The sequence below is a fragment of the Perissodus microlepis genome, chromosome 5 (genome assembly GCF_051167445.1).
Source record: "Perissodus microlepis isolate ML-2025 ecotype Zambia chromosome 5, ASM5116744v1, whole genome shotgun sequence".
NCBI lineage: Eukaryota > Metazoa > Chordata > Actinopteri > Cichliformes > Cichlidae > Perissodus > Perissodus microlepis.
In genome coordinates this window covers 25,474,007-25,486,884 of record NC_140465.1, presented here as the reverse complement: position 1 = coordinate 25,486,884, position 12,878 = coordinate 25,474,007, and the positions used below count along the sequence as shown (strand labels likewise).

Here is a 12,878-nt window from a genome sequence, read left to right as displayed (position 1 = left end):
TGCAGCTGTTTTCTTTTTGCAGCGTTTTTCTTTTTGCTGCGTTTTTCTTTTTCCAGCATTTTTCTTTTTGCAGTGTTTTTCTTTTTGCAAGTGTTTTCTGAAGTTGCAGTCCGTTTGGCCTCTCAGGGCCACCGTATGTTTCTCTCTTTATGCACTGAAGCTGGCACGTTCCCTGAGTTTTTCCAGCAAGATGGTGCACCACCACATTATGGGTGCCAGGTCCGAGCATTCCTAGATGAACAGTTTCCTGGAAAGTGGATTGGTCGTCGTGGGCCAGTTGAATGGCCCCCAAGGTCTCCCGATCTGACCCCCTTAGACTTTTATCTTTGGGGTCATCTGAAGGCAATTGTCTATGGTGTGAAGATACGAGATGTGCAGCACCTGAAACTACGGATACTGGATGCCTGTGCTGGCATTTCTCCTGCGGTGTGTGAAGAGTGGGAGAAGAGGGTTGCATTGACAATCCAACACAATGGACAGCACATTGAACACATTTTATAAGTGGCCAGAAACTTGTAAATAACTCATGAAAGAATAAAGTTACGTTGAAACCAAGCACACCATTGTTTTTCTTGTGACATTACCAATAAGTTTGATGTGTCACATGGCCCTCTTCCTATTGAAAAAACAAAAGTTGTATCCAAGATGGCCGACTTCTAAATGGCCACCATGGTCACCACCTATCTTGAGGAGTTTGCCCCCTCACATATACTAATGTGCCACAAACAGGACTTTAATATCACCAACCATTCCCATTTTATTACAGTGTATCCATATAAATGGCTCACCCTGTACATTGAAAGGCAATGAAGGCTAAATGAATGAAAATGGAATATCTGATGGCCACCAGAGTTTCACACTCCATGGTAACAATAAGCCAAACATTAATCTTGCATTACCTGTGCAATGATTGAGAATAACCAATCATAGCACCTCACCTTCACCTCATTAGACAGACATTCATTCAAAAATGGGTACACAGAAGGAGAGTGATACATTTTTAAGCTTAGAATTTTTTTCTTAAAAACATGCACGCAAGCAAATACAACAATCACACAAACACGTGTATTTATAACAAGTGAATAACATAACATAACAAGTACATTTGCATTTGTAGATTAAAAAAAAACAAACCCAAAAAACAAGCACACAACGGAGCCACCATGTTTGCAAGAGATTGTGGCATGAGAGTTTCTGCATGGTGGACTCTGAAGGTCACACAGTCTGTGGCAGATTGTGTGACCTTAAACTTCTGCACTCAATGTTTAAGTCTGCTTGTCCATACTACTTATGACTGTGTTTTATCAGATTGGGTGGAAACCAAGAGAGAAACTGGGTCTTCTTTTGATCCAGTCCAACTAACTGAAGTTGCCAACACGTTTGTTTCTGTTTTGGAAGAAACATGTTTTGAATTTCACCACATCAGCTAACAACAGTTGCTGATCCATGCTTATAGAGGCCTTCACTTATGAGGTCGGTTTAGTTAACTCTACTAGTGAGTTTCCACAGTCCTTTTAATCTCCATGGATTTATAGGACACGATTACATGTCACTAACATTGTAAATTCCATCTACTGTAGTTTGTGGTTTTTCCTCTGTCTACTCTATCTTCCTGTACCTTTCTGTGGAGCGTAACTATAGAGTTGGAGGTTTCAATCTGTGGCTACTGGTCTCACTAACCTGCCTTTTCAATCTTCTTAATTTCCACCTTGGACTTCAACTCAATCCAAATGGTTGGGGCATATGGATTCAGATGCCTCAATCTGGATCTGTTAAAGGTCATTTTGTGTTAGAAATATTTTTCTGACCTTATAAAGAGCTTTCCATTGTTTTCAATCTATAATGTCCGAGTCATAATTATACAAAAGGAGGGAAGTTTATGCAATTTGTTCAAAAAGGTTTATTTAACAAAAAGAAAGAAAGTGGAAGGCAGAGGAAAGTGGAGGAAGTGGCTACCACAACTAACAATGAAGGAGAGTCTAGCTCGGTAAGCCAAATCTCTAAGATGACCCGAGTCTTCTAACCGAGTCAGACTTCTGCAGGGTTAGGCTCGCCCAGAGCATTGTCATGCAACCCAAATGATTACTTTCACATATTTAAGGCTCATAGGAAGCACTGAATGTGCTGGTATGCTGCCCCCTCATTGGTTTGAATACCTTAAAGCTTGTATTACAGGCTTTGAGGGATTAGAGTTTGTGTCGTCAGGAGGATTTAGGTACATAAGTCCCACTGGTTGGGTAATTGAACTTAAATGGAACAAACTGTGGATGTGTGTGCATAAAAATACCACTCTAGACACATGGAACTCAGACTTCATTTTCTGAAGACATTTTTTTTTTTTTTTATTAAGAAAAAAAAAAACATTTTACACTTTTGTAGCTTACAGATTGGCCATAGAAAAACAAACAAAAACCCAAACTTTCAAATTCTTTTAAAAATGTTTTTTCTTCTTCATTACGAATTAAAAAAAAAAAAAAAAAAAAAATCCCATGTACATTCTCAAAAAGGAAGGGCTGGTATATGGTGTAATGAAGGAAAGAGACCATGATCAAACAGTTGACAGAATGTGGGGAGAAGGATAAATAAAATAAAACTTATTTTCCCAGAAGACCTAGCTAGACCTGGACCCCAACTAAAAGGCTGTATTTATTCATTAACAGATGTGTCACTGTTACATAGCCCAAAATCCAGCCCTGTTTTGTTTAATGCTGTATCTATATTCTAATCCAAATCTTGCAGATATGTTGTTCTCATTAAAAGAAAAAAACCAACCAAAAATAAACAAATGTAGACAATATGACATTTGAAATCAGGCTATTCTTGTGCGGATCCAATAAGGTTTTTCAGCTTCATTTGATAAGCATTCTGGTTGGAATATTTTGTAGAGAGACAGTTAGACATGTCTAAATAAGCAGAACATAGAATTGTTATTTGATATGGTGGACTCATGTTCATTGGATTTACTGCTTTTGGTGCAAAGGGCCAGCTTCTCCAAGAAAAAAAAAAATATATATATATAAAACAAATAATTTCCAAGGTTCAAATACACACACATACATGTACATAAACACACAAACACGAAATTTTGATATAAGTAGGTAGAAAATGGGCTTAGTGGAAGTGCTACTGTGTTTCATACCCCTCACGCATTCATACCTTTATCAGTCACAAAAATATGATATTTTGCTAAAACAAAATTCAGTTTGATGTGACACATATTTAATCAGTGCATTTCAAATGACAAGACTATGGATAGTGGTTTAGTTTGGTTAACTTTCCAAACTACAAAGGATTCTTTGTTGGGTTTTAGTTTAACTGGAGATTCAAATATTTACTCTTCAGGAAATCACGTCTTACTTAAAGGTTAGTACCACCTGTTGGTACTAAAAAATATTTTGCAGTATTGCACAACAAGTCATAAGTTGTTTTTTTTTATGTTTGCTTTTTGATTAATATTTGTACATGTCACTCCAGTGACAGGTTTCAAATATGCAATTCTATCTGGAATATAAAAAAGGCAAATGTGACAAACATACAATCTAAAATAAAACAGAATGAGAAACTGCAGAATTCGACAAAGATCAGTATAAAATAAAAATAAATGACTTTTTAAATGAAAAAAAAAAAAAAATCTTCAGAAACTTTTACGTTCACCTGCAGGTGACTTTCACATTTCAACATCCGTCGGTAAAAACTTGTGCATCGCTAATGCTTTAGTTCTATTGAAAAGTCATGATCTTTGAGAATTAGTTAGCTTATGTTAACAGATGTTTTACATAGGCTAACTGATAGGGAGTGTATGAAGGCAGGAGAGCAGGTACATACTGTAAATATACACTGAGGGGAAGCATAATTCAATAAATGACTGCATTAGTTATTATTAGTCCACATTTCCCTGAAGCAATTTTAGCACTAAGAAATATTCAGCCTTATTTTCAATGCTTAAGGCATTTTTTTTCTATATACCTTTTTGTTGGCAAGTTTGGATTTCATTTAATATTCAACACATCTGAGCAAATTAAACTGCAATTGCAGATCTTTCTTTAGATCATTAATTGCATTTTTAAAACCTTAGTGCAAAGATTTTTCAGAGAAACTGAGAACCAGATCTATACAAAAGTGTAATGATAGAACAAAGCATTGTATCTGTATTAAAATGGGAGTGGGGAAACGGGAGCTGAGCTATACAAAGAAGACTTATATATGAAAAGTTGTATGAAAATAGATGCCTGATGGATTTGGTTTCACAAATCCCTTTTAATGATATCAACTACTTTATTCTATTTGAAGGAATTAAATAAATGGACACAAAGTTATCAAAGCTTAAATGAAACGAGAGCCAGGAAATGAAATGAAAATGAGGCCCTGGTCTCACTATCACCTCTCATGTGAAGCTGTTGATGAAAATCCTGCAATGCATGTGTACTGTATAACTGTGTAATGTGTGCATCTTGATCTAATTTCAATTTTTTTTTGCTTATTTCAGATCCAAAGTGAGACTAGAGTGTTTGGAAAATGTACCAATTTTACTGGAGAGGCCCCTGAGAGCCCAGAATAAAAAGAAGGCAATACATATTTTTTGGCCTCATTGTTTGATATGAAATCAAAAGGATTAAAATGAAAAAAGTGCAATATAGCCTTATGTCAAGTAACTGTTTTTCATATTTGACTGCGGTTAAAATAGGCAGTTATGGTGTGATTTTCATCTCTCTGTAGCAAAGAAGGATCTAATGGCTTACCAAGCTGGATAAAAACATTAGTTTCAATTGCTACCAATGTAGCTCTGTCACCCAGAGTTAAAAGTGTCTTTTTTGGATGCTGGGTTAATGCAGCTGTACAGTAGACAAAAGCATTACAAAGAAGATCCTGAGTGGATGGTCGCTGGTGACGCATACACATGAGAAACCCTTTGTTACACAGATATAATAAAATGAACATAACCGCTGTAAATGTTATACCTCTCACGTAGTCTGCTCTTGGTTGCCAGCTATTCACATAATCAAAAGTATGGCCCCTATGTTAACAAGATGAATGTAGTTTTTCATGCATGATTGCTAAAAATCAAACAGAGTTCAAGACAGAGAGTTAATCCATCACAGGGTTAATGGGGTCTGGGTATCACTAGTTTCACTGGTGTGCATGAAAATTGAACAAAAAAGTGCCAAGGGCATTCTACTGCAACACGTGTGACATGATTAATCCAAAACTATATTTATATTATCTGTATTCATTTATGGGGAAAAGACAGGTTTGAACAGTTGCTGTTAAAAGTGAAGCTTTTAAGGTCTCAGTTTAAGTGAGAGCAAGCAACATGGAGACCCCAGAAAAGACCAAACTCAGCCATCTGCCAAATTTCAGTGTCTGAAATGAGCTGACAGTCAGACACTGGTTTATCTACTGGGAGTCTCTTCCAACCATTGGTTAATGTGAGTCATTTGAGTTATTGACATTTTGTTTAACCACTGGTTGTAGTGTCCTGCCTAGCTGGATTTCTTTGAAATAAATACTGTGTCCTGGTATTTCCAGAAGAGGAAAAGTTAAAAACCCAAGAATTACAAACTTATGACTGGAGCCATTGCGGGTTTCCAATTCTTTTTGTATGTATAAAAATTGGCCCACACCCCTCTGTAAGAGATAATATTTGGGGAAACAGTTGCATTGTTTATTTCTATGACGCCTAAGACAACTGTTGCTAGGACCAAAGCTGAAGAAATGTAAAGACTTTACTACAATGGCTGCCAATATAGATGTATGGTTTGTAATAATAGCTTAGTATTTTCACCAGATGAAAGTGTTCCTCCTTCTATGTAAAACTACAGCAATTCAATAGTAAATATCAATAACATTAATTAAAAAAAAAATCTAAACACTGACAGAGGAAAAAAAGAACTAATAATAATAATGTGTCTTCCTTTGTAGTAAATAAAACAAATTCAATCCAAACTTTTAAGCCAAGAGTGCCTAGTGCAGTCACTAATGTACTGTAAACTGGTCTAGAACAGAGAAAGATAGATAAAGAGATAGATACTGATAGACTGATTAGCCACTACTGTACAGTACGTCACAAACAACACAGTCAAGGGTTGAACCTCCACACTTCAAATCCTTTCAGATATCTCTCTTTGTGCAGGGAAAAAAAAGTTCCCCAATTCAGTTTCAGTGCTAGTTTTCTCTTTGGCCCATTGTTTGACTGTGAAAGATGGGAATATTTGGGCACAAGGTGAATTCAGAGGATTCTGTTTTCATCATTATGATTAGATATTAACTTTAAAAAAATGTCACTGATTATATTTTGATTTGGTTTATGCTGAAATTGATTTTATTTGTTTTTATTCATATTTTGTAACACTAACCCAAATATGTGGTAAGCTCATTGTTTCTCATATTTTAAAATCTATGATTACAAGGGGAAAAGAGCCGGCAGTGATAAGCCATTTAACGCTGGTGTCTGCAGAGTTGCGTTTTTGATATTTCGGCAAAAAAGCTAATAACTCTGATATCAACAAGGCCTCTGCTGAACATAATGGAACAGAATATGCCAAAGCGTAATCCTGTGGCACATGCCCTCAGAGAACTATACGATGATCATAGTATAACTGGCAAATAATAATAATTATTATAATAATAAAATATCCATCAAAGCGGCTCAAAAAAAAAAAAAAAAAAAAAAAAAAAAAAAAATCAGTTTTTGGTGATCAGTGCCTATTGTAGGAATTCTCTGTATATAGTGGCTACAAAAGATGATTTGATTCCAAGACTCAATAACCACTTTCTTCTAGAATAATGGCTGGTTATGTGCAAAAGCAGCCAGTGAAACATGGCCGCAGGCTGTTTCTAATTTGCCACCTTGCCTTTAAAGCAAGAACACAGTGGAACGTGTAGTCACATGAAAACTATTTATACGGAAAAACAAAAAACAAAACAGTTTTTAAGTCATTCAGAAATAGATTTGAAATGTGACTGTTACCCTCTTATGAAGACCACCAACAGCAAACTACTTTCAAAACTTTCCTAAAAGATTTGAACTTTTTCTTTAAAACCCTTATCAGTCCACCAGACAGACAAAGACAGACAGATAGACAGAAAGCTAGCTAGCTTTAAAAGCATTTTAGAGGACAGGAGAGGGGAGGAGAGCGATCTCATGGAGAGCCTCCGCCTCATTCCTTTACATCATGGTTTCTACGATGGTGTGAGTGGGGGCCTTCATCAGTAGGCCCTTGTTCCCATTGGGGTCCAGGGGACAGGAGAGCTCCTTAGGTCCACGGTGGTCTGCAGGACGGGAGCTGGCTCCACCACGAACCGGGGCTGCCACTGCCTTAATCCTCTGTGGGGAGAAAGGGGGGATTAGAAAACTGAAGGTAAGAAATGGGCAAGTCTTATGAAAAGATGTCAGGATATGTCAGACAGATTGTAACTGAATTACAATCTAAAATATTCCATTAATTCCACTAAAAGTGAAGTGATGAATAATAGAGAAGAAAGAGAAGAGCTAAACAGTTAACAGCCAGGCACCCACCTCAATGAGCGGCCCATCAGATCGAATGATCTTGATGACAACCACCATGGGGATGCAGATCATAGAAGCCAAGGCCAAAGTCCACCCTACTCCAATGGCCCAGTCAGGATACTGGTACATCTTGTTGTACGTCAATGGCTTGTATTTGACCAAAGAGAAGATAAAGCAACCCTGGATTGGAAGAGGAGCAGAAGTGTAAGTTTTTTTAAATGTATTTTTAATTACTTTGTATCTGGGTATTTGGTAATAAATAAATAAATGATAAATAAATTACTGTGTTATACCCAAAGCATAACGTATAACGTGGTGAAATGTCTCTAAACTATATGTAAGAAGAGCTCATGATGACACTAGTACAATTTTCAGTGAATAAAAAGTTGTCGATTGTTAATTCAGAGGAAAAAAGTTGAAATTATTTCTCAGAAATGAGAACAAATTTAATTGATTATCTGATTGATGAAACAACAGTCCTTACCATGCACAGTAAAGGAGTGACCACAGTCCAGCTCCATTTCATCCAAGGATTTGGTCTGTAGCCAATCATGTCCTCAATCGCATCATAGAAATTATCAACGCCTGTGGAGATAAAATACTCAATTGGCTTGCCTCCTAACTGTTGTGAAGTACTGCAGCTGAATTCTTACTGAAATCTGTTACTGTCATATTGCTGTAGCACTTCAGCCAATTTAGAGCATTATTTTAAATTGAAAAAAAATAAAGAAATTATGATAAAATAATAAATAAATAAATAAATATATTTAAATAAAATAAAATTTAGATGCTATGACATTAGGCCTCATCCACAAATTAGTAATCTGAAGGCTCAAATCCTATCAGTGTAAATTGAACCAAAATTATGGATTCCAACAGCATGAAAGACACCTGCCAAAGTAACTAACATGTCACAGATTACAGACAGGAAATAATTTAGAAAATTTTACTTTTAGACAACCTCATCCTTTATTAATTGTTTGCAGATTCATGATCAGAAATAAGTATATTTTTTCTGACAAGATAGATTTGAGGTGTCTATGCGGACTTTTCTGTTCTAAAGCTGTCTGTCTGTCACCTTCTATAACAAAAGAGTGTACACACAAATAGCTGGGATATTAAATAGGTAGACAATACAAGGTACTTTATCAGTAAACTTGTTGTTGTCTGAATACACAACACAAGGTCATGTGAACTGGTGTTCATTAGAAAAGCATTAATTAAAAAAAAGTATTTTATTATATATGTAGTACTCACCATAAACCCAGGCAACAGCTATACATTCAAAGAATGCCACCCACAGAAGGCACACACCGCTTGCTGCATAGTAGTCAAACAGCTGGAAAACATACATGCCACCCTGCAAAAAACAACAACAGAAACAAAACAAAACACAGACTTAGTTTTAAAATAAGTTTGGTTTTTTTGTTGTTGTTTTTTTAAATTCTCCTCTGTCCAGGTGCATTTCAGGTATTTTCAGTTTTCATCTTGTTACCATGCTTTACAACGGAAAGACCTGTATACCAGCATTACTGTGGCTTTAAGTGTATGGGGTTATACTACAATAAGTACAATAGTGGTTTTCCTTTGCAATGAGTTGGTGTAAGAATGACAAGTGTGACAAGAACACTCAACTATGAAAAACTGTTAATCATACATGTAATAATTTGACTATTATAGGATGCTAAGGTAAATACAGAGTAAAAGTGAGCAGCCAAAATGTCCACATGTACTTTGAGTGTGCACACATTTATCCATTGTGAGAAGTTAGTCATGGGAATCCTGAACTGAAATCAGGCCAGTGCTGCCATAAAAAGATATTGTCATGGGAACAAGAGGGGGCGTGAAAGAGGAGGGGAGGGAGCACGGGTTGGGGCAGAAAACAGTGATGGGAGGTTGTAAGTACAGAGATAATGTTTAAATGTTGATCGTAGGAGAAAAAGCAAAGTACGAGGATTGACGAAGAACAAAACAAAAAACCCACTTTGTATAATTACTGACCTGTAGATTCTCATTTAAGTGTTTCTTACTTTGCAGTAATAAAGCAAGAAAATATTGGGCTTTTCCCACCTTTAGTGTAAGGAAAATTGGTCATTATAGATTTCTGTTTTGTTAAACAAAGAAGTGGAACTGGGTTATCAAGGGTCGTGTTCAAGAAAACAAAATATGTAATTAAAAACAATTTAAACAAAAAAAAATGGAGTTGTCAGGCTGATTGTATTAAGTAACTCAGAATTTCTAGTCAGGTTTGAAAATGAGTGATTGCCATCTCATATCATAACATAATTAAACATTTTACCTGATTTTTTCATGTCAAACATTTCTCATGAGTATGGCCCATGGCATACTGGATGTGGCATATTGTAACAGTATATACACAATACCAGGTAATACCAGGTACCTGCTGTATCAGGACTGCTGCATTTTTCAAATGAAGGAGAAAGGTGTGCTCCTACAGATATTACTGCAATAATGAGGAACTGCCGGGAGCCTTATGTACAAGTAAAGAAAGGTGAAAAAGACAGAATCAGCTAAGATGAAGCTTAAGGGGGATGAGGATGAGAGAACATTGAGGGGAAACTGTAGATAGGTGCTACAAACAAGGTAAATGCAAAGGGAAGATGAAATTAAATGAGATGAAAAACAACAGACAAAAGAAACAGACGGGAACAAGAGAGAAGAAGGAGGAGGAAGCACGAGATTTAGAAAAGCTATATCAAGTCTACTGTATCTATTAATATCAAACGAGGGAAGGGAAGTTCTCATGACTTGACAGTATAAATAGCCCCCTGTCATCTCTTTTGGGATCGACACTAATAGCTGTCTGAACACTGTTTTTCCTGGAGTATTGAGTTGGGAGATGGAGCCTGAAATGAGGTCAGCAACCACAGTGTGCGTGTATGTGTGTGTGTATATATATACACACATGTATATATATGCAATTATCAGTGGGTGTAGTGAACATGTGGAGAAATACTGCAGAGTGATTCATTTCTGTTCGAGTACTGTTTTTGTGATTCACAGCACATCAGAGTTTGACTGTTTTCTAATTTTCTAATGATTACACAGATTCTAAGTGCTCTAAAAGTGCTCTGGCCATGATTGCTGGTGCTTTCTTTTGTGTTCACTTTCCATTGTGTTGTTACCTTGGTAACCATGGTGAGTCCAAGCACGTAGCTGATGCAGCAGATAATAGCGATGAAGACCTCTCTGCGGTAACCCTTCCTTAGGAAGGACGGATACAGATCCACCAGTGATGTGATCTGCCCTTCCACCTCCACAAACTGCAGGGGAACAGAGAGATACAGTGGCATTAATCAAAAAAGGATAAATGCACTAATAAGTATCCAAAATATTTCAGTGCAACTTTTGTTGCTGAGGTTTGGCAGCACTATGTGACGTGGCTGTGTAAAATTTCAAACACAGACTAGTCAGTGGCCATTTTAACGAGTGGGTGAAGCTGAGTTGTTATTGTTGGTTCTTTTGAAATTGTGGTACAACGTGTAAAGTGTCTAAGCTTAGAACTCAGGTAAAAAGCAGAAGTAGTTCTATTGTTATCCCCTTATGAGTCTAAAGACGAATATTCAACCACACAAACCACCTCAGTTGTGGTGCGTGTCACTGTGCTATCATGCACCCACTTACAGGGCACGGGTAAGAAATACATTTTGGGTCACTCCATAGCTGAATGCAGCTCTGGCTGACATGCAGTGGCTCCCTGTGGCTTTGATAAGATAAAAAAAAAAAAAAAGGAAAATAATTATAACAATGAATATGGAAAGGAAAAATAAACATTTTTAATATTAAAAAAAGAAGAAAAAAATCATCAACTAAAATGTGCATCATAGCCTACCTCAACAGGGGGTCAATAGCAAGGATATATACACATGATTGCATATGTTTTATTGGTGTTAAAGAAGTTCTGGGTCTGTTGATAATAAAGATTATTGCAGAGTGGTGCAAAGATTCAAAGAAAAATGACCTTGAAAGAGTAATGTTTGTGTAATGTAATGTTGTGTTTTTTAAACAGTTTCTCCTGAATTTGAAACATAATCTTATATAATCTTTTTCCAGTTGTCGTTCTCTTATGGCCTCTAATGATTTTCTATTTCGCCTATTAATGAATACTATCTGATGACTTTTTGTGTCTATATTTATGCACAGAAACAGACATTTTAAAGCACGAAATATCCAGCAAAAGTCTTTTTCAAACACTACTGTATTTGTGCACAGGCTTCTTCACACACTTGATTCTGTGGTTGGCCAATGAGCAGTTAAATGTTTTGCTTATGGGAACCTTAAAAATAGCTGACGCCTGTAAGTGTCATCAGCATTTCCTTTTATGGCGAACCTCCTGAAGCTCCAACAGTCACCCATGTGTGAAAGTTTGTTTTTCCTCTAACCTGACTGTCGAGGCCAAGCAGCAGCAGCATAATGAAGAAGAGGATTGCCCAGAGTGTAGGAAAAGGCATCATGGTTACAGCTTTAGGGTAGGCAATGAAAGCCAGGCCTGGACCTGCGGAGGAGAGGGGAAGGGGGTAAGAGCAGAAAGAAGGGGAAGGGGGTAAGGCAACATTAGAACCATATGATAAACTCGTCTGATCTGCATCCCTATGGGGGAGAAAAAGAAGCCCCAAACAATGGAGACGCAGAACAGGATATGAACACATCATAAAAAACTGGCTAAATGTTGGGAACAATTATTTACTTTGGTTTTATGACTTTGTATATAGCTAGTATGCACTAACACCAAAGTATATGTAATACACATACTTACCTCTTATGAGCAACACATTATGGCACACTATAAACTGTATACACTCAACACAGCACAGTTTCATATCATTAACAATGACATATTACACTGAATTCTTACACTAAAAGGCAAACAGAAAAATAAATACAGGTAGAGTATGACATTAAATGAACACTTTAGTATAATGTAGCTGCAGCTCTGTGGAAGTAAGTAAATCATGAGATAACTTGTAAAGCATTCAGTAAATGGATGCATGTACATTATGTAATGGAATAAAACTGGTACATGGGTTATGTGGAATAAAATTACCAAAAAGACCATACAACACCACAACACTGCAGCAATTCTATGCAAAATATAACCTCAACTGCTAAAGACGGTTCAACAAATTCACCCAAGCCATTTTGCATTCCTGACTGAAATTAGGATGACCCTTTCTATAAGGAATGCAAAAGGACCAATGCAAAACAGCAGCAGATGCAAAATGAGTGGTCAGATAAAGAGCAAACATGTTCTTTTTTTCTGTAGTTTCTTTTTTCTTTTTTTTTTTTTAATGAGGTCTTATTTGACTTGCTACATCGGGAACTATACAACAGAAGTCAAAGAACAGGGAAG

At 36.6% G+C, this 12,878-nt stretch overlaps 1 protein-coding gene across 1 annotated transcript in view; it reads right to left on the bottom strand.

Annotated features, from left to right (window-relative positions):
• Positions 1-2,306: 2,306 nt before the first annotated feature.
• The window catches only part of LOC146387442 (sodium- and chloride-dependent taurine transporter-like), a 29,249-nt gene continuing 18,677 nt past the window's right edge, over positions 2,307-12,878 (bottom strand). Inside the window, exons 10-15 of the mRNA XM_084929047.1 lie at positions 11,911-12,023; positions 10,654-10,791; positions 8,765-8,867; positions 7,992-8,092; positions 7,517-7,687; positions 2,307-7,324 (exon numbers count right to left, since the gene is read on the bottom strand). Coding sequence (XP_084785173.1) covers positions 7,166-7,324; positions 7,517-7,687; positions 7,992-8,092; positions 8,765-8,867; positions 10,654-10,791; positions 11,911-12,023 — 785 coding nt within the window. The 3' untranslated portion in view covers positions 2,307-7,165. The remainder of the gene's footprint in view (positions 7,325-7,516; positions 7,688-7,991; positions 8,093-8,764; positions 8,868-10,653; positions 10,792-11,910; positions 12,024-12,878) is intronic.